This window comes from Macrotis lagotis, chromosome 3 (assembly GCF_037893015.1).
Source record: "Macrotis lagotis isolate mMagLag1 chromosome 3, bilby.v1.9.chrom.fasta, whole genome shotgun sequence".
NCBI classification, from domain to species: domain Eukaryota; kingdom Metazoa; phylum Chordata; class Mammalia; order Peramelemorphia; family Peramelidae; genus Macrotis; species Macrotis lagotis.
The window spans coordinates 79,819,640-79,838,563 of NC_133660.1; the positions used below are offsets into that span (position 1 = coordinate 79,819,640).

General features: G+C 33.1%; 1 protein-coding gene across 3 annotated transcripts in view; it reads right to left on the reverse strand.

The window, feature by feature from the left end:
- The window catches only part of NEIL3 (nei like DNA glycosylase 3), a 65,822-nt gene that overhangs the window by 23,311 nt on the left and 23,587 nt on the right, over window positions 1-18,924 (reverse strand). For 2 of the 3 annotated variants that reach the window (XM_074228919.1, XM_074228920.1), the window contains exon 2: window positions 16,988-17,115. In XM_074228919.1, the coding sequence (XP_074085020.1) occupies window positions 16,988-17,115 (128 nt within the window). Of the gene's footprint in view, window positions 1-2,535; window positions 2,682-16,987; window positions 17,116-18,924 lie in introns of those variants that run through there. The other variant, XM_074228921.1, reaches the window with a different exon arrangement.

Consider the following 18,924-nt stretch of genomic DNA (forward strand, 5'->3'; position numbering starts at 1 on the left):
AGTCCTACCAGGATTAAAACTGAGAAGTACCTGAAAATAAATTAGTCTTTTTAAAAAAAACAACATGATTTTTATGTCATCTCTTCATCTGGCCTCCAGGAAATTCCTCATCTGGTTTATTACAGGGTGGAGGTGACCCTGAGTCCTCCAAGGCCATGCCAATTGGGCACAAGCTTTGACAGGCGCTATCAAGCTAGAAATGCTTCAAGAATAGGCTTGGCAAGAACTATTTGTCTTTCATCCAAGGACCAGTTTAGTTAACTTTGGGAAGGCTCACAAAGAAGTTCAGCAGAAGATGATAGATTTTTGGCCTCAGTCACTGATGAAGACAGATGACTAAGGCTTTTAGAAGAGGGGGGGAAAAATTGACATAATGATCCTACCCACAGTGACAACATTTAATATCCTTCAGTTTTTCTAGTTTATTTAGGAAGAAATAGTTCCAACCCATCTCCTCTAATTTAATTTTTCTAAAGCAGAAGCTACTAGGCAATACATACAAACATTTGTGTATGTGTGCATATATATATATATATATATATATATATATATATATATAATATATTTAGTTATTATATGCAAACACCATTGGATGAATCACATTTAGGTGATCCACCATGTTGTTAGTTACTTGAGCTGAAGTGTGGTTGCAGCATACAAGTTATACTTGCCATCAATAGATTCAATTGGATTTGAAGCTTAGCTCTGAAAATTGCCACTGGTTTGATAAAAGCATAGTTATATATAGTCATAAAGTCATAAAATGAGGTAGTAATATTTATATTATTTACCTTAAAACATTATTCTGGGAAGTATTATATATAAATATGTTATCATCACTATATCTTAGGGATTTCAAAATTAATAATATTTTTAACACATTAGCCTCTCAGTATATATTTTCATGTATAATATTAAAAACTCAAAACTAATACTTTCCACTTAAGGAGTGAGAAAAATACTGGATTGGGTCTGAGAAGATTTAGGTTAACTACTGCCTTTGGGCCCTTTTAATTTAACCTCAATTCCCTTTCTGTACAATAACTGGGTTGGGCTTAGATAACATCTGAAGTCCTTCCTAAATAGCCTTTGAATACCAGGTCTATTTTTTCTATACCACATAAGGACCTACATCAAGAGGGGTTAAATGAAAAGTCAATAAATTTAGTTTTCTTACTTCATCATTCATTCCTCCATAATCCATGAGACCAGCCTTGGTTCTCTATTGCTCTCTGAGACTGTTCTTTTTTCCAAATCCAGTCTCCTTTTCTCTGACCACATTCTCCCTTTCTACTCTATGGCACTTAGTACTGGTGACCTTTCTTCTTCCTTGGCTAATTTTTAAAAATTATTTTATTTAGTTTATTAATTATTCATCTTCTATTTTGTTAATTTTTATAGAAAGATAATTTTTTTTGTTTAAAAATTTTATTTAAGGCAATAGGGTTAAGTGACTTGCCCAAGGTCACACAGCTAGGCAATTAAGTGTTTGAGGTCAAATTTGAACTCAAATCCTCCTGACTCCAGGGCCAGTGCTCTATCCACTAGCTACCCTGATAATTTTTCTTTTGAGGAACTCTTTAGTTACATTCTAGAAATTTTGGTACATTGTCTCATCATCAGACTAGTTTTGTATTTTTAAGATTATGAAGACCAATTTTGAGAGACCATTGAGTTAGAAGGAGGAAAAGTAGTATATGAGGCTGGAAAGATGGGTTGGTATCAGGTTATTATGGGCTTTGAAAATAGGCTGTTATGACACAAGGTAGATAATCACTTTTTTACAGAGCTCTTTTATTTTATAGCCCTCCTAAAAAGAGGGTTTATGTTACAGATGTAGAGTGATTATAATTAAATTCACAGGACAAAGTTGAGAATCATAAAAAAAGATAAAAAAGACCTTTATGAATGAACACTGGAGAACTTAAGTCTTCCATAGTCAGATGGAATACACAAACTAAACTGTAGGTTTGTGCCCAGATCATATAAGATCATATAAGTAGAGGAAATATTGGACAGAGAAATATGTTTTCTAAGTAATCTTCTCCCTCTTCATTGATCATGTATCTTACACTTAACATTACTCAAGACAGTATGAGCCCATACCCCATCCCATTGTCCAAGCTATCAAGATGAGGTCAATGAACTTTTAATAAGGTACCTTGACCCTCCCTGGCAAGGACAAGTCCCTATCAGCAAAACAATGAATCCATACCTTATCCTGAAAAGATTAAGTCTTTGAGCTACAGCCCTTCATCATCATATCCCTCATTACCTCATTTCTATTCTCTGAATTACCTACCCTCTGACCTATGTATATCTACTTGTATACATTTTCATTTTCCAACTTACTCCTTTAAAAGCTCACCTTCTGGGTCAGTTGGGTGGTGCAGTGGGTAGAGAACAGGCCCTGGAGTTCAAATCTGGCCTCAGAAACTTAATAATTACCTAGCTGTGTGCAAGTCACACAGCTTGGACAAGTCACTTAACCCCACTGCCTTACAAAAAAACTAAAAAAAAACCCCAAAAGCTCACCTTCTACTCAGTTGAGTTGCTTGCCTTACTTAGTGGGGAAAGTGATCCTCCAGGTAATCTCTCCTGTGCCTATATCTTTCTTTTCTGCTTATCCTCTCATGGCTGCTGATGTGCTTCCAAATCCCTTTATTCTTTTTCTCCCTTAGCCTCTGTTAAGTACAACAATACTTAAATAAATCCTTTTGACCCTAAATATATGTGAGTCAGTACTTTTAAGAATTCTTTACATCCAAACCCAAAACTAGATCACCCCAAAACAATTTTTCAAAAAGATATTTTAAACTTCATTTTAAAATCTCTTCAATTGGTTCCCTTTTCATCAGTGTGGTGGGATTCTCTGCATGGCAACCTGCCAGAATGCCCCATCTTCTGCCTGCTCCTCACCCCACAGCAAACAGCAGATACTTACAAGACCCAGACATGTGGAGGAAGAGACAAAAAAAAGAGTATTAATTTCTTAGGCTCAGAATTAGGTTAGGGACTCTCCCTGGAATACTCATCTTCCTCCTTTTTTCATGTACAAAAAGTTTACTTAATTTTCGAAACATTCATTTAGCTCACACAAAAAAGGGAAGGACAATAAAGAAAACAGAAGAGTCAGCATGAATCTGTGTTGACTTTTAAGAAAAGGGATTTGAACCAAGATAGAGACCTGTTTGTTCTTTTTTAAAGTTACTCAGGGTAGTGATGTAGGCTGATGCAGTCTAAATCCCCTAGTGTCTGAGGAGACTGAGTGCCTTTATGTACCAGTTGGAAAAGCATATGGATGGTAGTGGGGAGGAACATCAAAAAATGAATCATAAGAGAATATTTTTTTAAATTGAAACTCCAAAGATTTCAAGAAGGAAAATTATCAAAACAAACAAACAAACAAACAAATAAACAAACATCCAGGAAGGAAGACTTGGCACTAAGGGGTCTAAGGTCAGAAGAAAGGATACACACTAAATCTTCAAAACTCTTTTAAAAAATGTTATAAAATAAAGGAAAGTGAACCTATGCCTGATAGATTCCTTGCACTCCAAAGAGAAAGTAGAATGACAAGAAATTTGACAATGATTCAAAAGTCAAATGGAAAACATGAAAGAAATGATAAAGATCAAAATGTAAAAGTTCTCAATGAAAAATTTTAGTCAGTGAGGAGAATGGAGAAAATTGAATCCACAATGAAAACTTCTCTAAATAGGTGAGAGATTAAAATTTTGCAACACAAAAATACTGAGGTGAAGAAAAATCTCTAGTTTAAAAACAAAAAGACAATAATTTTAAAAAAGAACAAATGAACTCTATGCAAACTAAAATAATTGACTGTGAAGATAGGATGTGTAGAGATAACTTAGGTAAAACAAGACATATCCAAGAAAAGTATGCAGAATTTCTGGGCATAAATTGAGAGAATTCACAAATTGCCTCAAGAAAAAAAATCTAGTCCATCAAACTTGAAGATAGATGGTGGGTAAATTTTTTGATGTCAATGACAAACAATAATTCTGGAGAAAGCCAAGAGAAGGATCTTCAAACATAAAAAAAGGGAATCTGAAAAATACAAGATTATTCCTAAGCAATAAGAAATCACTGGGAAGAATGGAAAAGCATTCTGAAAATCAAAAGAGAGCAAACTTCTGTACAAAACTAATGCATTCGGCAATCTTGAACCAAATCACTAATGAAAAGAAATTGATGTTAAATAAAAAAAAGGATTTCTACAAATGCAAATGCAACATAAACAAATCATAATATAAATATAATAAACTAAATTCAAGAAAGGTAATTATCATGGAAAGCATACATAGGGAAAGAAATGATAACCATTTTAAAAGAGATTTTGATGTGGGATTACGAAAAACATCAGAAAAAAGAAAGAGCAGTTTGCATGATAAATTACAGGAAGTAGAGAATCACATCTGAATAGGGGAGGGACATGGTCAAACTTGTATGTAAGTATCTGACATCTGTGAATTAGATGATCTCTAATGTCTCTTTCAGCTTTTAGACACATGAACTTATGATATAAAGTCAAATTTATGAATAAGCTCTTTTTTCAACTGTTGAACACTGTGACACGGGTCTCATTACCCTAAAATCTCATTTGTTGATCTGTACCTATGATTTCGTTATCATAGGAAATTCCTGGTTTGGAAAATGCCTCTTACCTGTGCTGATCTGTAAGTTTTAGAAAATTTATAATTTTTGAGAATTGTCTAAGTGTTAAGTGCCTTTTCAATGGTCACGCAGAAGGTATGTGTCAGAGAGAAAGAGATCCTGAATCCAGGTTTTCTGTACTCCAAGGACAGATAGTTATCTATTTTGCCAAGCTGCTTCTCATATTAGTATTACATTCTCTTTTTCAAAGGATTCCTCATTAAAAGAACATAAATAGAAAAATAAATGCTTTATAATTATAAAAGAAATAAGAGAATGTTTAACAATTTAAAAGTATTCAAATGATCAGTTGCCAAACCTTCAACTGTAGATCAATTGCTATTTCACTTACTCTGAAGTTAGTTTACCCAGTGAATTAAACTTGATTTTCCTATTTTCGGACATCAGAACTAGAAATGGGTGGAAGCTGCAGAGATACAATAAATCTTTTTGTAATCTTATTTTAATGTTTCCTTTTTCTCAGATAAATGTAAAAGCAATTTTAACATTCTTCTTTTAATATTTTGAGTTCGAAATTCTCTCTTCTCTCCCCACCCCACACCTTCACCCCATCTCCTTCACTGAGAAGGCAAGCAATTTGATGTTATATATGTATAGTGATGCAAAACACATTTCCATGTAAGTCATTGTATGAAAGAAACCTCCCCCCAAAAAACCCTAAGAAGAATAAAGTAAATATGAGTATCTTTGATGTGCACTCTAACTCTAGCAATTCTTTCTCTGGAAATAGATAGCACCTTTCATCATAGTCCCACAAAATTGTCTTGGATCATTATATTGCAGAAAATAGCTAAGATATTCAATGTAGCTCATCACACAATATTGTTACTTTGTACATTTTTCTCCTGGTTCTGCTCATTTCACTTTGTATCAGTTCAGGTAAGTCTTTGCATATTTTTCTTACAGCCCACACCTTCACCAATACTAACTAGTGTCTTAATTTTCCCTATGGATCCCCTCCACCATTTGTTATTTTCCTTTCCTGTCACATTGGTAAAACTGTAGGTCAGAGCTGTTTTAATTTGCATTTTTCTCATCAATAGTGATTTAGAGCATTTTTTAAAAAACATAACTATAGATAAGTTTGATAACCTTGTCTGAAAACTGCCTGTTCATATCTTTTTTTTTTTACCATTTATCAATTAAGGAATGGCTCATATCTATGTTTGTCTCAGTGTTCTATGTTTGTAAAACAAAGTCTTTATCAGAGAAACTTAAAAATTTTTTCACAATGATTAGCAGCTATATATTTACATCTATCCTATTTTACTCATTTTTCTACATTCTCCTTTTATGCTGTCTATTCTCAAATGTGAGAAGCTTCTGACTTTTGCCTCCCCTGCCCTCCCCTCTACCAGCAACACTTGCTCTCACCCCCCACCACTGCCTCACACACTTTTCTTATCCCCTTCCCTTCCTAATTTTCTATGTGGTAAAACAGATTTCTATAACCAATTGAATGTGTATATTACATCCTCTTTGAGCCAATTCCAAGGAGAGTAAGGTTCATGTGCTTTCCTCTCCCATCCCTCCATTTCTCCCTCCCCTGTAAAATATCTTTCAGGTATCCTTTTATCCTGTTCTACCTCTCCCCTTCTTTTTTCACAGTGCATTCTTCTTCCTCATCCCTTAAGTATATATTTTTTTAGATAATTATACTATCACATTCAATCCACAACTCTACTTCCTGCCTATGTGTACTCCTAACTGCTTTGATAATGAGAAAGTTTTTAGGAATTATAACACTTTCCCATGTAGAAATATAACCAACCTGTTTAACCATAAAAATCCTTCTTAATTTCTCTTTCCTGATTAGCGTTTTTTTTTTGTATCTTGTTATTTGAAAGTAAAATTTCTTATTCATTTCTAGTCTTTTCATCAGGAATGCTTGAAAGTTGTCAATTTCATTGAAAAATCCAACTTTTCCCCTGAAGGATTATACTCAGTTTTGCTGGGTGTTTCCTTGTAATCCTAGATCTTTTTGCATTCCAGAATATCATATTCTAAGCCCACCAATCCTTTCATATAGAAGTTGCTAAATCTTATTATTACTGTTATCCAGAATGTAGTTCCATTGATATTTGAATTGTTTCTTTTTGGCTGGTTGAAGTCTTTTCTCCTTGATATGGGAGGTCTGGAATTTTGCTATATTGTTCCTGGGAGTTTTCATTTTCAGATCTCTTTCTGGAGTTTATCAGTAGATCTTTAAATTTCTATTTCATCCTCTGCTTCTAGAATATCTCGGCAGTTCTTCTTCGTATTTTTCTTGAAAGATAATGTCAAGGCTCTTTTTGATCATGGATTTCAGTTTGTCTAATAGTTCTTAAATTACCTTTACTGAATTTATTTTCTAGGTCAGTTGCTCTTCCAATGAAATAGCTAATATTTTCTTTTGTTTTTTCATTCTTTTGATTTTGTTTTATTGTTTCTTGATGGTCTATAAAGTCATTGTTTTTCACTTGTCTGATTCTAACTTCAAAGGAATTTTCTTCAGTGAGTTTTTTTTTAATCTCCTTTTCAATTTGGACAATTCTACTCTTTAAGGAGCTTTTCTGTTCACTGAGTTTTTGACTATCTTTTTTCATTTGGTCAATTCTGATTTTCAAGGCATTTTTCTTTTCACTAGAATTTTGTGCCTCTTTTAGTATCTGGTATATTTTGTTTTTTAAGGTATTATTTTTGTCAGTTTGCTGACTTTTTCATGCTTTTTTGCATCACTCATTTCTCTTCCTATTTTTAGCTCTACCTCTCTTATTTAATTTTAAAAATCCTTTTGGAACTTTTCCATAGCCTGAGACCAATTAATATTTTTTGAGGCTTTGGATACAGGAATTGACTTTCTGCATTTTAATCTTCCTTATCATCATAGTAAGTTTTTATGATCAGAATTTTTTTCTGTTGTTTGCTCATTTTCCTGTCTACTTCTTGACTTTTAACTCTATGCTAAAGGGAGGCTCTGCTTCCTAAGTGGAGGGGACACTATTCCAAGCTCCAGGTTTTCTGTGTAGCTGTTTTTCACAGGTAATATGGGGGACCAGTAAGCTTTTTTTTCTTCTAAGTGGTATACTATCTAAGTGGTATACTATCCTATACTATGCACCTGTTTGTAAGAAACCACAACCATTCCTTTCAATCCTGGAACTGTGGTCAGAAACCCTGCTTCCCTGTGGCCACAAACCCTGCTAGTATATCTCCTCATATTGGGACTAAGACTTAGGACTGGGTCTCTGATTCAAGTAGAGGAAGTGAAATATAGTCCTGCCCCTAGTGCTAGCTATGGGACTCGAGTTAAACCTCCTTCTGACCCATTGTCTGATCCTCTTACTCTCTGTGGGTTGAGAGATATGGAAACAGGAACTGCTGCCTCTGATGCAGTTGCCATGAAGCCTGCTCCTGGTTTGCTAGGGTTGACTTAGTCTGCACTGGACTGTGTTCACTTTTTCAACAAGTCTTTCTTGCTGACTTCCTAAGTTGTTTTGAATTGGAAAATTGTTTCATTCTGTATTTTCATAGATTCTGCCTCACTAGAATTTGTTTAGAGTCACTATTTAAAGGTGTTTGAAGGGATTGGGGGAAAACTCAAGTGAGTCCTTACCATTATCCCAATATGTTGGTTTCATCTCAGAATAAATCTTCCTAACAATTAAAATTATACAAAAGTGGATGGTATACTCAAAAAGTAGCTAAGTATCCCTTTCACTGTAACTTTTCTCCACTTGTAGAAAGGACCCCCTCTTCACATATGGGTTGCACTAGTATTAGAGGGTCTTTAGTCCCTTTCAAACTCTGAGATTCTATTAATACAGTACCAATAGCAACTCTACTAATATTGTCACCACCCCATTTACTATAAAAAGAATTTAAATGCCTTTGTATTTGTGAGTGTTCAATAATTACCTGTGTAATTATTATAAGAGTCATTTTGATTTTGTAATTTTTCAGACCAAGAGTTAGGTTAATTTTTTAACCAAAAATTAAAGGGGGGGGGAGAACATCATGACAATCTATCATGACAATGATATATGCAAAAACTTTCACTGGGATTAAAGACTCATATATTTAAAGTTGGAGTGCAGCCCATCATTTTACAGATGAGAAAACTGATCCATCTATTTTAGAAAGTTATTTGCAAATAAAAGAATAGAAAATTCCACTTAACAAAAAAGGTTCCCTAAAGTAATAGGTTAGCATTTTGGTTAAGATCTGATTTTTAAACATAAATAAGAGAGAATTTCAAAGGAAACTCTTCTCTGTGATATTACTATTAGGAGAAGTGCATTTTGAGCATCCGTGGGTCTGAATGAATCAATACTTGGTTTCTCATTACTGTCAATGGGAAATGCATTATGGCAAACGGGGTAGTTTCTCATGGAAATTACCAAGAGCTTAACATTACCTAAGGGTGAGAAATGAGCCATAAATTAGTAACTGAATAGTGGCCTGTACAAGTAGGATTCATTCTGAGAAATTATAAGAAACATTTGTAAGGAGATGTGGTTTTAACTGTATGAGGGATAAAAGATAGATGAATAAGAACAATCAACAAGCATTTATTTTATGTTCATCCATCAAGAACTATATTAAGTATTTGGGCCAGAAAGACAAAAGTGAAACAGCTCCCATTCTCAATGAACTTTTAAATTCCATTTAGGGAAAGAATACATACACATGTAAGTAAATATTATATGTATACAAACTAAATACAAAGTAATTTCAGGGGTAGGGCACTGGCATCTGGGGATATTAGGAAACAGAAGGATAGATGAACTGATAATTAATTTGAAAATTATAAAATGGGGGCAGACACACCTGCTCTTTGAGTACTTGCCAGGAAAAACCACAACTGGCAGCAGAAAATGGGGCAGCAAGCACATTTTAATAACCACAGAAAGTACAGAAATAAGCAGGGACAAGGGTACAGAGGAAGATGGAATGGTGAAGTAAGCCAAACTGCACAGAGAAGAAGATGGTAAGGAGAGAGGCTATTCACAGAACTACGAATTTGAGTTGGGAGCACTAAGAAGCATAAGACCTGCTAGAGATGGAAGACAACTCCTATCTGTATCACCTTAAGCTTAATTCATTAACATATTCAAAGCATGTCAAAGTGGTTGGTAAAAGTTACATTTCAAAAATATCCATACCTTTTGGATATTCTTTTGATCTAGCACTTTGGAGATCTGGAATTTGTCTGGAATTTAAATAGCATAAAACCAGAAACCTTGACAAGCAGTGTCAAGTTAACTCATCACATATTACTAAAATAGAATTTTGGTTAATATGTGATACAGTTTTTAAATGATGCTCCTTTGATCTTTTGGAAAGTTTATACATGTGACTTTCAGGCTCCCCTTTGCAAACTAATTTTGTACTATTGCTCCATTCATTATATTGTATACCTATAAAACGTACTATATTGATTAGAAGAGGACCAGAATAAGTTTCAATTTTAATATAATGAAGAAGAAACTCTAAAAATCTAAAAGGAAAGAATTTATATGATGTCATTTACTTCTTCCTTGCATAATTCAGGAATGAAATCCAGGGCAAGTCAGAGATAAGACAATACTTGGGAAAAAAGCAAATGAATTCAGAGGGTCTAAGTTCAAATCCTAACTCTTAAGCTTACCACTTTCACAAACTTGGGGAAATTATTTAACATCTCTACACCTCAGTTTCTTCACCTGTAAAATACACCTCATTTCACTATGACTTCTGAGATGCCCTTTGGACTTTAGCTGTATGAACCTATAATCCAAGGTTGGACTCATATCAATCAATTAGCATTTCTAAGAATGAAAAGAAAAGTGAAAAGGAAAAGGGCCTAAAAGTACCAAATATCAAACTATACTACAAACTACAACTCATCAGAACAATTTGGCACTGGTTAATAAAGGGATTAGTCAATGGAATAGATTAGATAATCAACACACAGAAGCAAATGGACACAATGGCCTATTATTTGACAGATAGGTAAAAACTCATTATTGGAAACAAAACAGCTGGGAAACTGAAAAAAAAAACAGTCTGACAGAAACTGAACCAAGAAAATAAACCAATATTTACAACATAACCAAAATAAGCTTTAAATGATTTAACCATAATGAGTGACATCATAAGACAATGAAAGAACATGTAAGAAATTATTTTTTCAAAACTAAATTTCAAATCTATGGATAGGGAAACAATTCATGCCTAAGCAAGGGAAATAGAAACTCACATTAGATAAAATGAACTATTTTGATTAAATAAAATTTAAAAGGTTATGTGCAAATAAAATCGATAGTTAAAATTAGAAGAGAAAGAGGTAACTGGGAAAACACCTTTACAGTAAGTTTTTCTAACAAGAGTTTCATTTCCAAGCTATATTTATGAGAAAATGGTTTAAATTTATAACAATAATAGCAATTTCCAACTGACAAATAATCAAAAGACACGAACAAGTAATTTTCTAAGGAAGATATCCAAGCTATCCAGAACCAAATGAAAAATATAATTAGAGAAATTAGAGAAATGCTATAATCTCTGAAGTTTCCACTAAAACATTATATTGGCATGTTGACAAAAAAAGGGGTAATGATAAATACTGCAGGAGGTCAAGGAAAAATAGAACAGTGATGTACTGTTGGAAGAGCTGAGAATATCCATTCTGTAAAGTAATTTGGTAATCTCAAAAGTTACTAAATTGAATTAATTTTTTAAAAAGTTACCAAATTGAGCACATTCTTTGACCAAATGATTCTATGAGGTCTATCCCCCCCCAAAGATTTCAAAGAAAGGAGAAAAGGACTAACATGTACAATCATATTTATGGCAACTCTTTTTTGAAAGGAATATTTGCATGTATATAACACAGTGCCTGACAAGTAGCAGGCATTAAATTAAATTATAATTCATTTTATATTATAAGTAATATATAATATGCAACTATATATTATTACATATCAATTATTCCAACTCCCCTTCTTTGTGCTGACAATGAATAAGAAAAAAGTGGGGTTGCCCTTCGATTAGGGAATGGCATAACAAGTTATACTATGTAAATGTAATGGAATAGTATTTCACTCTAAAAAATATTGTAGAGGGATGATTTATATGATCTGATACAGGGTGAAATGATTAGAACCAAGAAAATAATTTATAAGGCAAACAACTCTGAAAGAATTAGAAATTTTCATCATTGGAACAACCCACAATAATTCCAGAGGACTAATGGTAATGCATGCTACCCTTCTCTTGATAGTGAAGTAAAAAAAAATAAGGGTAGAAAAACTTTTGGACATAGTAATATGGGTATTTGCTTTGTTTTACTAAGCATGTTTGTTACAAGCATTTCTTTTCTTTGGTAATGGAAGAGTTGATAAGAAGGAGAAAAACTGAATTTTGTTCACTAGAAAACAATTCAGAAAAAAATATGTTAAAGGGGACTAAAATGTTGCCTAAACAACAATAATGAAATAGTTCTTGGCCTCAAGAAGATGCCAATCTTTCAAGGAAAGTATACACACACACACACACACACACACACACACACACACACACATATATACAGAGTAATAAGTATATACATATATGATAAAAACCACACCTATACATATACACGTATACAAATAATCATGCATACTATATGCAGCATTATATGTACACATCCATATATAAATGTGTGTTGAGAGATATTTATATTTAGTTACAAAGTAAGTACAATATTGGAAAGGAGGGGAGTAGGACTTAGTTTCTTGAATAAGGTGGCATTTGAGCTTAGAACAAGGAATTCTAAGAGATATAAGTGAGGAGGAAGTACATTCAAGATTTGAGGACTAGTCCATGTAAACAGGCAGATACTAACATGCCCCAAGAGGGTTGGGGTAGCATCTACTGGTGGTTCAACATCTCATAGTAATGGCATTTGGGGATGGGAGGGAGGAAGGTTTTATTAAGAGGTACCCAGCATAGGCTAAATCCTCTATGAACATTACCTCATTTGATCCTAACAACAATTCTGCAAGGTGTGTACAATTATATCTCCATGAAGAAACTGAGGCAGAAAGAGACAAAGTAATTTTCCCAGGATCATACAGTTAGTAAGCATCCAAGGTTAGATCTGAACTCTGGTCTTCCTGATCAAAGATTTAGTGCTCTGTCCATCTAACTGTCTTAGATGACAAAGACAATATGGAGAAGAGGACAGATAAGAAAGGTGTCCCCCATGATGGATAAGCAATCCTGAGCCTTAAAAAGAGAAAAAAAAAGGATCCTCATTTCTTAAACTAAAAGTGATTTGCTTATTTTCCAAATCCTCTTTTTTTTTTTATTTGAAATCCTTCATTCATTATTAGCTTCTCTTACCATGATAAGTGAAAGTCTATGAAGATGGTTTAGGCAGTAAAAACTTTTGCAAAGTAGCACTTAGTGGATTCCATAGGGATCTTTTAGCCTGCTAAAAAGCATTGCTATATTATCTTCCACAGCTCTGCTAAGAGATACACATCTTATATCACTTAATACTGAGACATCATACAAGTGACTCCATGGTAAGAGTCTCTAAAATGACATATGCTGCAAAATATTTTAGGTATACTTTCTGGATCTTATTTCTATCTGAATTTTCAAAACAATAAGAAAGTTAGATAAATCACAAACCAGAAAGCTCAAAAATCTTTTGAAAAGACTTTTATTGATGATAATATTTTCCAACAAATACTTTAATGAGAAGTTAACTATGTTCATCTGGACTAGAAACACATGCTAATAGGAGTAAGTAGGAGAGGGTTCAGAAGTGAAAAATGTTAAGTAGTATCAAAGCCCTTTATAATCAGATTTCTGCATATCAACCCAGTTTTATTTTATATTATGCCCTTCTCCCCAAGAACTGGCTTGTAAACCATGCTATCTTTTCCTACTGTGTGTTTGCCCTAAGTTCTCTCATGTCCAGAGAGAGTACTTCTTCCTTACCTCTTTTCTCAGAGAATCTTTCAATTTCTTCACAAATAGGTTCAATCTCTTAGGGGAGGCTTTTCCTGATCTATTTCTATCCCTCACCCAATTATTAGCACTCTCCCCATTGAAATTACACTACTGAATAAGCACAATCAATAAAACTACCCATATAGTATTTATAAGGAAAGAACAAAAATATCAAAGAATTTAAAGAAAATACTGCAAAATGATACAGAGTAGCTAAGTTTAGTCTTGTTAACGTTAGAAGACACTTTTCACTCTTTGGTGGATGTGGAAAGTTCACAGGAATAAAGCACTGCATATACTTGATTTTTTTTTTCTATGGATTAGGTATATATACTGTGCTTGCTTGTTCTTTCAGGTTATGATTACATAACTATTGAATATATACAAAGCTCTTTCTTCCCAACAATCTTATGAAGATGGTAGTATTTAAGGCTCTGTGATCACCTCGATTTGTAACTTTCCTTCCAAGAAAAGAAATTAAAATCCAATAATACCTGTCTACTCTTGCCCATGTCCTCCAGTACATTAGACACAAGGAATTTCAACATTCTCACTTTCTTCTAACATTGCAAAGATATGGAAGCATCATACCTGCTGTTCCTCATTTGACACATGATTTGGTCATATTTTCATTCTGGCAAACAATTCCTTGATGATTATATCTTTAGTTACTATTTTTCTTCATTGGTTATATGTTGTAGCCTGCTTACATCCACCATGGTTTAAATATAAAATTTCACATAATTAAAAAGAATTTAGAAAAGAATGAAACATATTTTACAGAATTGGGGCTAGAAGAATTCTTTTTTTTAGGTTTCTGCAAGGCAAATGGGGTTAAGTGGCTCTTCCAAGGCCACACAGCTAGGTAATTATTAAGTGTCTGAGGCCAGATTTGAACTCAGGTACTCCTGACTCCAGGACCCTCTATCCACTGCGCTACCTAGCTGCCCCTAGGAGAAGAATTATTAAAGCGTATAAGATAAAGATTTAAGATTATAAGATAAAGACAAACACAAAAGATTAGACTGATTCAATTATATAAAATTTAAAAGCTTTTGAATAAGCAAAGTCATTGCAAATAGAATTAGAAGATATATAATTAGTTGGAAAAAATCTTTGCAGCAAACATACTTGAAAGAAACAATTCATATTCAAGATCTTTGGAAGGTGATAGACACATATAAGAACAAGAGCCTCTCTCTCCAATGAATAAGTGATTAAAAGATATCAACATTGCATTTTCAAAAGACAAAATGAAAATTAATTAAAAATGAAATATTGTTTCAAATCAATAAAAAAAGGAGGAAATCAAACATCTCAGGAATTCTCACACTTACTAAATTAGTAAAGATGATAAAAAACAGAAATAATCATTACCTCTTAGAGGATGTGTGGAATGGACCATTTTCAGACATGATCAATTTGTTGTAGTTTTGTTTAACTGTGATGATAATTATTATTATTATTTACAATAGAGGGTTATATTTAGGCGAGCATAAGGGAGATGGAAAAATCATTGGGAAGTATGAATGGTTCCAAAAAAAAAAAAGAGAAGAATCAATGACACATTTTAAAAGGAAAAAAATTTAAAAATGGAAGAAAAGAATGAATAAAGTAAAAGAAAACCTGAGTACTCTAGGATGAATGTCATGTTCTAGTTTTGACTTTGTTACTATCTTGGTGAAAGAAATAAAGTCATTTTACCAGTCTTATTAAATTATTTAATTGAAATTTAGCTCTAAAATGCCTTCCATCTCTAACAGGAGTCTGTATATAGTATGTAAACCAAGTGTCTACTGTATTCAGAACACGATATCAGGTTGTTATAGAAAATACAGTTGATTTTTGGTCCCTAGGTTCTTTTTCAAATAACTGCTTTCTACCAGTCTTAAAAAATGCTACATCTGTATTTCCTTTTGGTAGGTAAAGAGTACAAAAAAAGGCAATCTTTAAGAGTTTTCTCCATCTTGATGTTGAACTACATATTCCCCAGGGAAGAGACAGAATGTTTCTAGAAGTCAAAGAGTGTTCTTATTTTAGTACTATGTAAGAGACAACCAATATCCCTGGATTTAGAAGTGTTATTGTTGGGTTTTTCCTCTTTATTAGCCTAGTGGAAGACAACTGATGAAAAAAAAAAATTAAAATTCAAATAAAAAACCTCCCTCTCATTCCACAGAAATAAATCCATCCTGCTCATCGATAATATATCAATGTTTAAACATTTCCAGCACAGATCTCAGTGCAAATTTTACTGCTCACAGCCAAATTTCACCCCGCACACACCTCTATCACATCCATCTCCTACAATATCACATCCATCTCCTACTACAAAAATGTAACCTGCACTACTCATCCTCTGTTTAGGAGCAGAGGACCCATTAAAATTTTTTCTTTTCTTTTTTTAAAGTTCACAGATTTTCAATCTGTTCATTTTTTGCTTTATTTATTTTAGTATACCTTAAAATAGAATTGTAACTTTTAAAATAGTATTAGACTTTGCAAATATAAATTATCACAGCCCAAAAATCAAGTTGAATCAAAATTGTAACTCGATTTTTTTCATGTGTGTATATATGTATATCTACTACATATAGAAAAGTATAGATATAAAATAAATTGGTATTTCTAGAAGTAATAATAACTCTTTTACAATGTGCTTTAAATTCTACAAAGCTTTTTCTTCATATTTATCCTGAGAGGTAAGTAGGAGTTTGGTTTTTTATTGGTCTGCTTTTTGTATACATTTGTGTAAAAACTTTGCCATGTAGAAACTTCTTCCACTAACACAGGTAAGCAACTCATCAAAATTTAGAGTATTAAGAGTTGCTTCAAATACAGAGAGGAAAAGGAATGGTCACAGAGCTACTATCTATATAATATAGTTTCATATAAAATATTTGTATATATTTATTTTGCAGAAATTGCTTTGCTTGACTATATTTGCAAAGATGGTTTTCTTTTTCTTTTTTGTCAATTGGGGAAAGGTGGGAGGGTGTTTATTAAATGTAAAAAGAAAATGTTTTTGGTATCATCATTGTTAAAAATTGTAATTTAATAAAAACCAAAATTTTAGAAGTAAACAATGGAGACATCATTAAACACATTTTGTGATCTCTCATAGAGTGTTTTATGAGCTCCTCCCCCAAATATTTCCATTTATTATGACATCACAATCTGAATTGGCTCACTACTTATAATAATATCACATTTACTTAGTTGAAATTTTATTAGTCATGGTTTACTAGGACATATAACAACAAGAAGAATTCTACAAGAAACACTTCTTAAAAAATATAGACATGCTGATACATATTTATCTTACCTTAAAGCTTTTGGCCCAAAGAACATAAAAAGTTCCTTCCCCAAAGTTTCCACACCACTGTAAACACATCCGTTAAGCATTCCCAAGAAATTCCAACAGGAATCTTTATTATTGTTCACTAGAGCAGTCTGGTAGGAAACACACAAACACACATACACACATAACAAACAAAATTATAATTCAATTCTTAAACAAATTTATGTTACTGCATGTACAGGTACATTTAAATGAGGTGAGATCTCCAAAAAGTCAAATATAATCAGTCATTCACAAAAAGAGGAGATCCTGCAAAATTGTTATGCAATTATTTAAAAACAAAGATGGAAGAAATAGAGGTGAAATAGTTAACATACAGGAGGAAGAATAAACTAAAAAATTTTTGTCATATAATTCATTCTTTCAGGGTCACAATTCTAAGCATGAATTTTTTTTTTGTTGAAATGAAGTTGAAAGCAATGTGAAAATTCTGTGCCTGTATACACCAACATGCACACTCATGTACACACATACACTCTCTCTCTTAAGGCATACTATAAAAATATGCCTTCCAATTCATATCCCTCTAGAGCTGTATTTCTCCTAGTGAAGCCAAGAATTCTCAGTGGATCTTAAGATTTAAGGGCCTTGTGGAGACTGGTGCTATTAGATCTGAAGCTATTGGGTGGTATCAATGTCTAAATGAAAAACTGGACTTTTTCCCTCCCTCTCCTGCTACCAAGGTGATATAGGTCATAAGATTGCAGCGGTTCTCAAAAGTTTTCCAACCTATGACACCCAAGAGATCTCTCATAAACCTCCATACCTCACATCACTCATTCTTTCCCTACTCCCACATTTCTTACCAATTCACTTTAAAAAGTAGTTCAGAGCAGCTGATTGATACACAATTCTAGGATGGAGAATATATAACCTTGGATGAGTTTGCGATAATGTACAGAATATGTATTTATATTGGATTAAACAGGATTATACATGGACAACCTATATAAGATTGTTTGCTGCCATGGGAAGGGAAGGTGGTAGAAAAATATGGAACTAGAAAACTTGCAAAAAGATGAATGTTGAAGACTATCTTTGCATGTAATTGGAAAAAATTAAGAAAGAATATGTATTTATTATTTTTTAAAATAGCTAATCCAAAGATAAATTTAAGACTAGTTTCATTTAATAACTTAGAATTACCTAAAATAAATTATCAAGATCATAAACTGCAAGTCCTTTGTTTTATATAGATAACTGAGGTCTAAGAAATTAAAATAAAAGTGGGGCTGAGACTAAAGCCCAGGTCTCCACACCATCCCTTCCATTCTTCTTTTCACTATATCAAATTGCAAGTTCCAAATTAACCAAATTTGAAGTAATGCCTCAACCACAAAAATTTTAAGCAGACTTCCATAGATATAAGTCAGGCATATTCCCTGGACCTCCCTCAGTTTCCTCATTTGCAAAATGAAGGGGCTGACCAAGAAGATCTCTGAGATTCATTTCAATTAAAGATCTGCGATCTCTAAGAGCTATTTTCTTCTAATGTTTATGATTTTTGTCATCAATTAATGATTGAGAAGGTACTATTGCTTAAAATTTCTATATGAAATATGATCATATTTTTTAATGAAACTCATAACTAACCAGAAAAAAAATTAAGAATTAGCTGCTGAAAACTTATCTTAGCTCCAGCTGTAAACAATTAGACAATGCACACTTGATTTTCTCAGGATGTACTCTGTAATTCCATTCTGCAGCTAATGTATTACTTGACATTTACACTTCTCCTTTGTCACACCTAACTATGATCAAGAGAGGTTCTCCTTTACATTTTAGAATGACTTAATAATAAGAAATTCTCAAAACACACACATTTTTGAAGCAACAACATATGATTTATTGTGCTGATTACCATTTATCCTGCCTATGCATGGTTGAACCTGGAGAAGAGA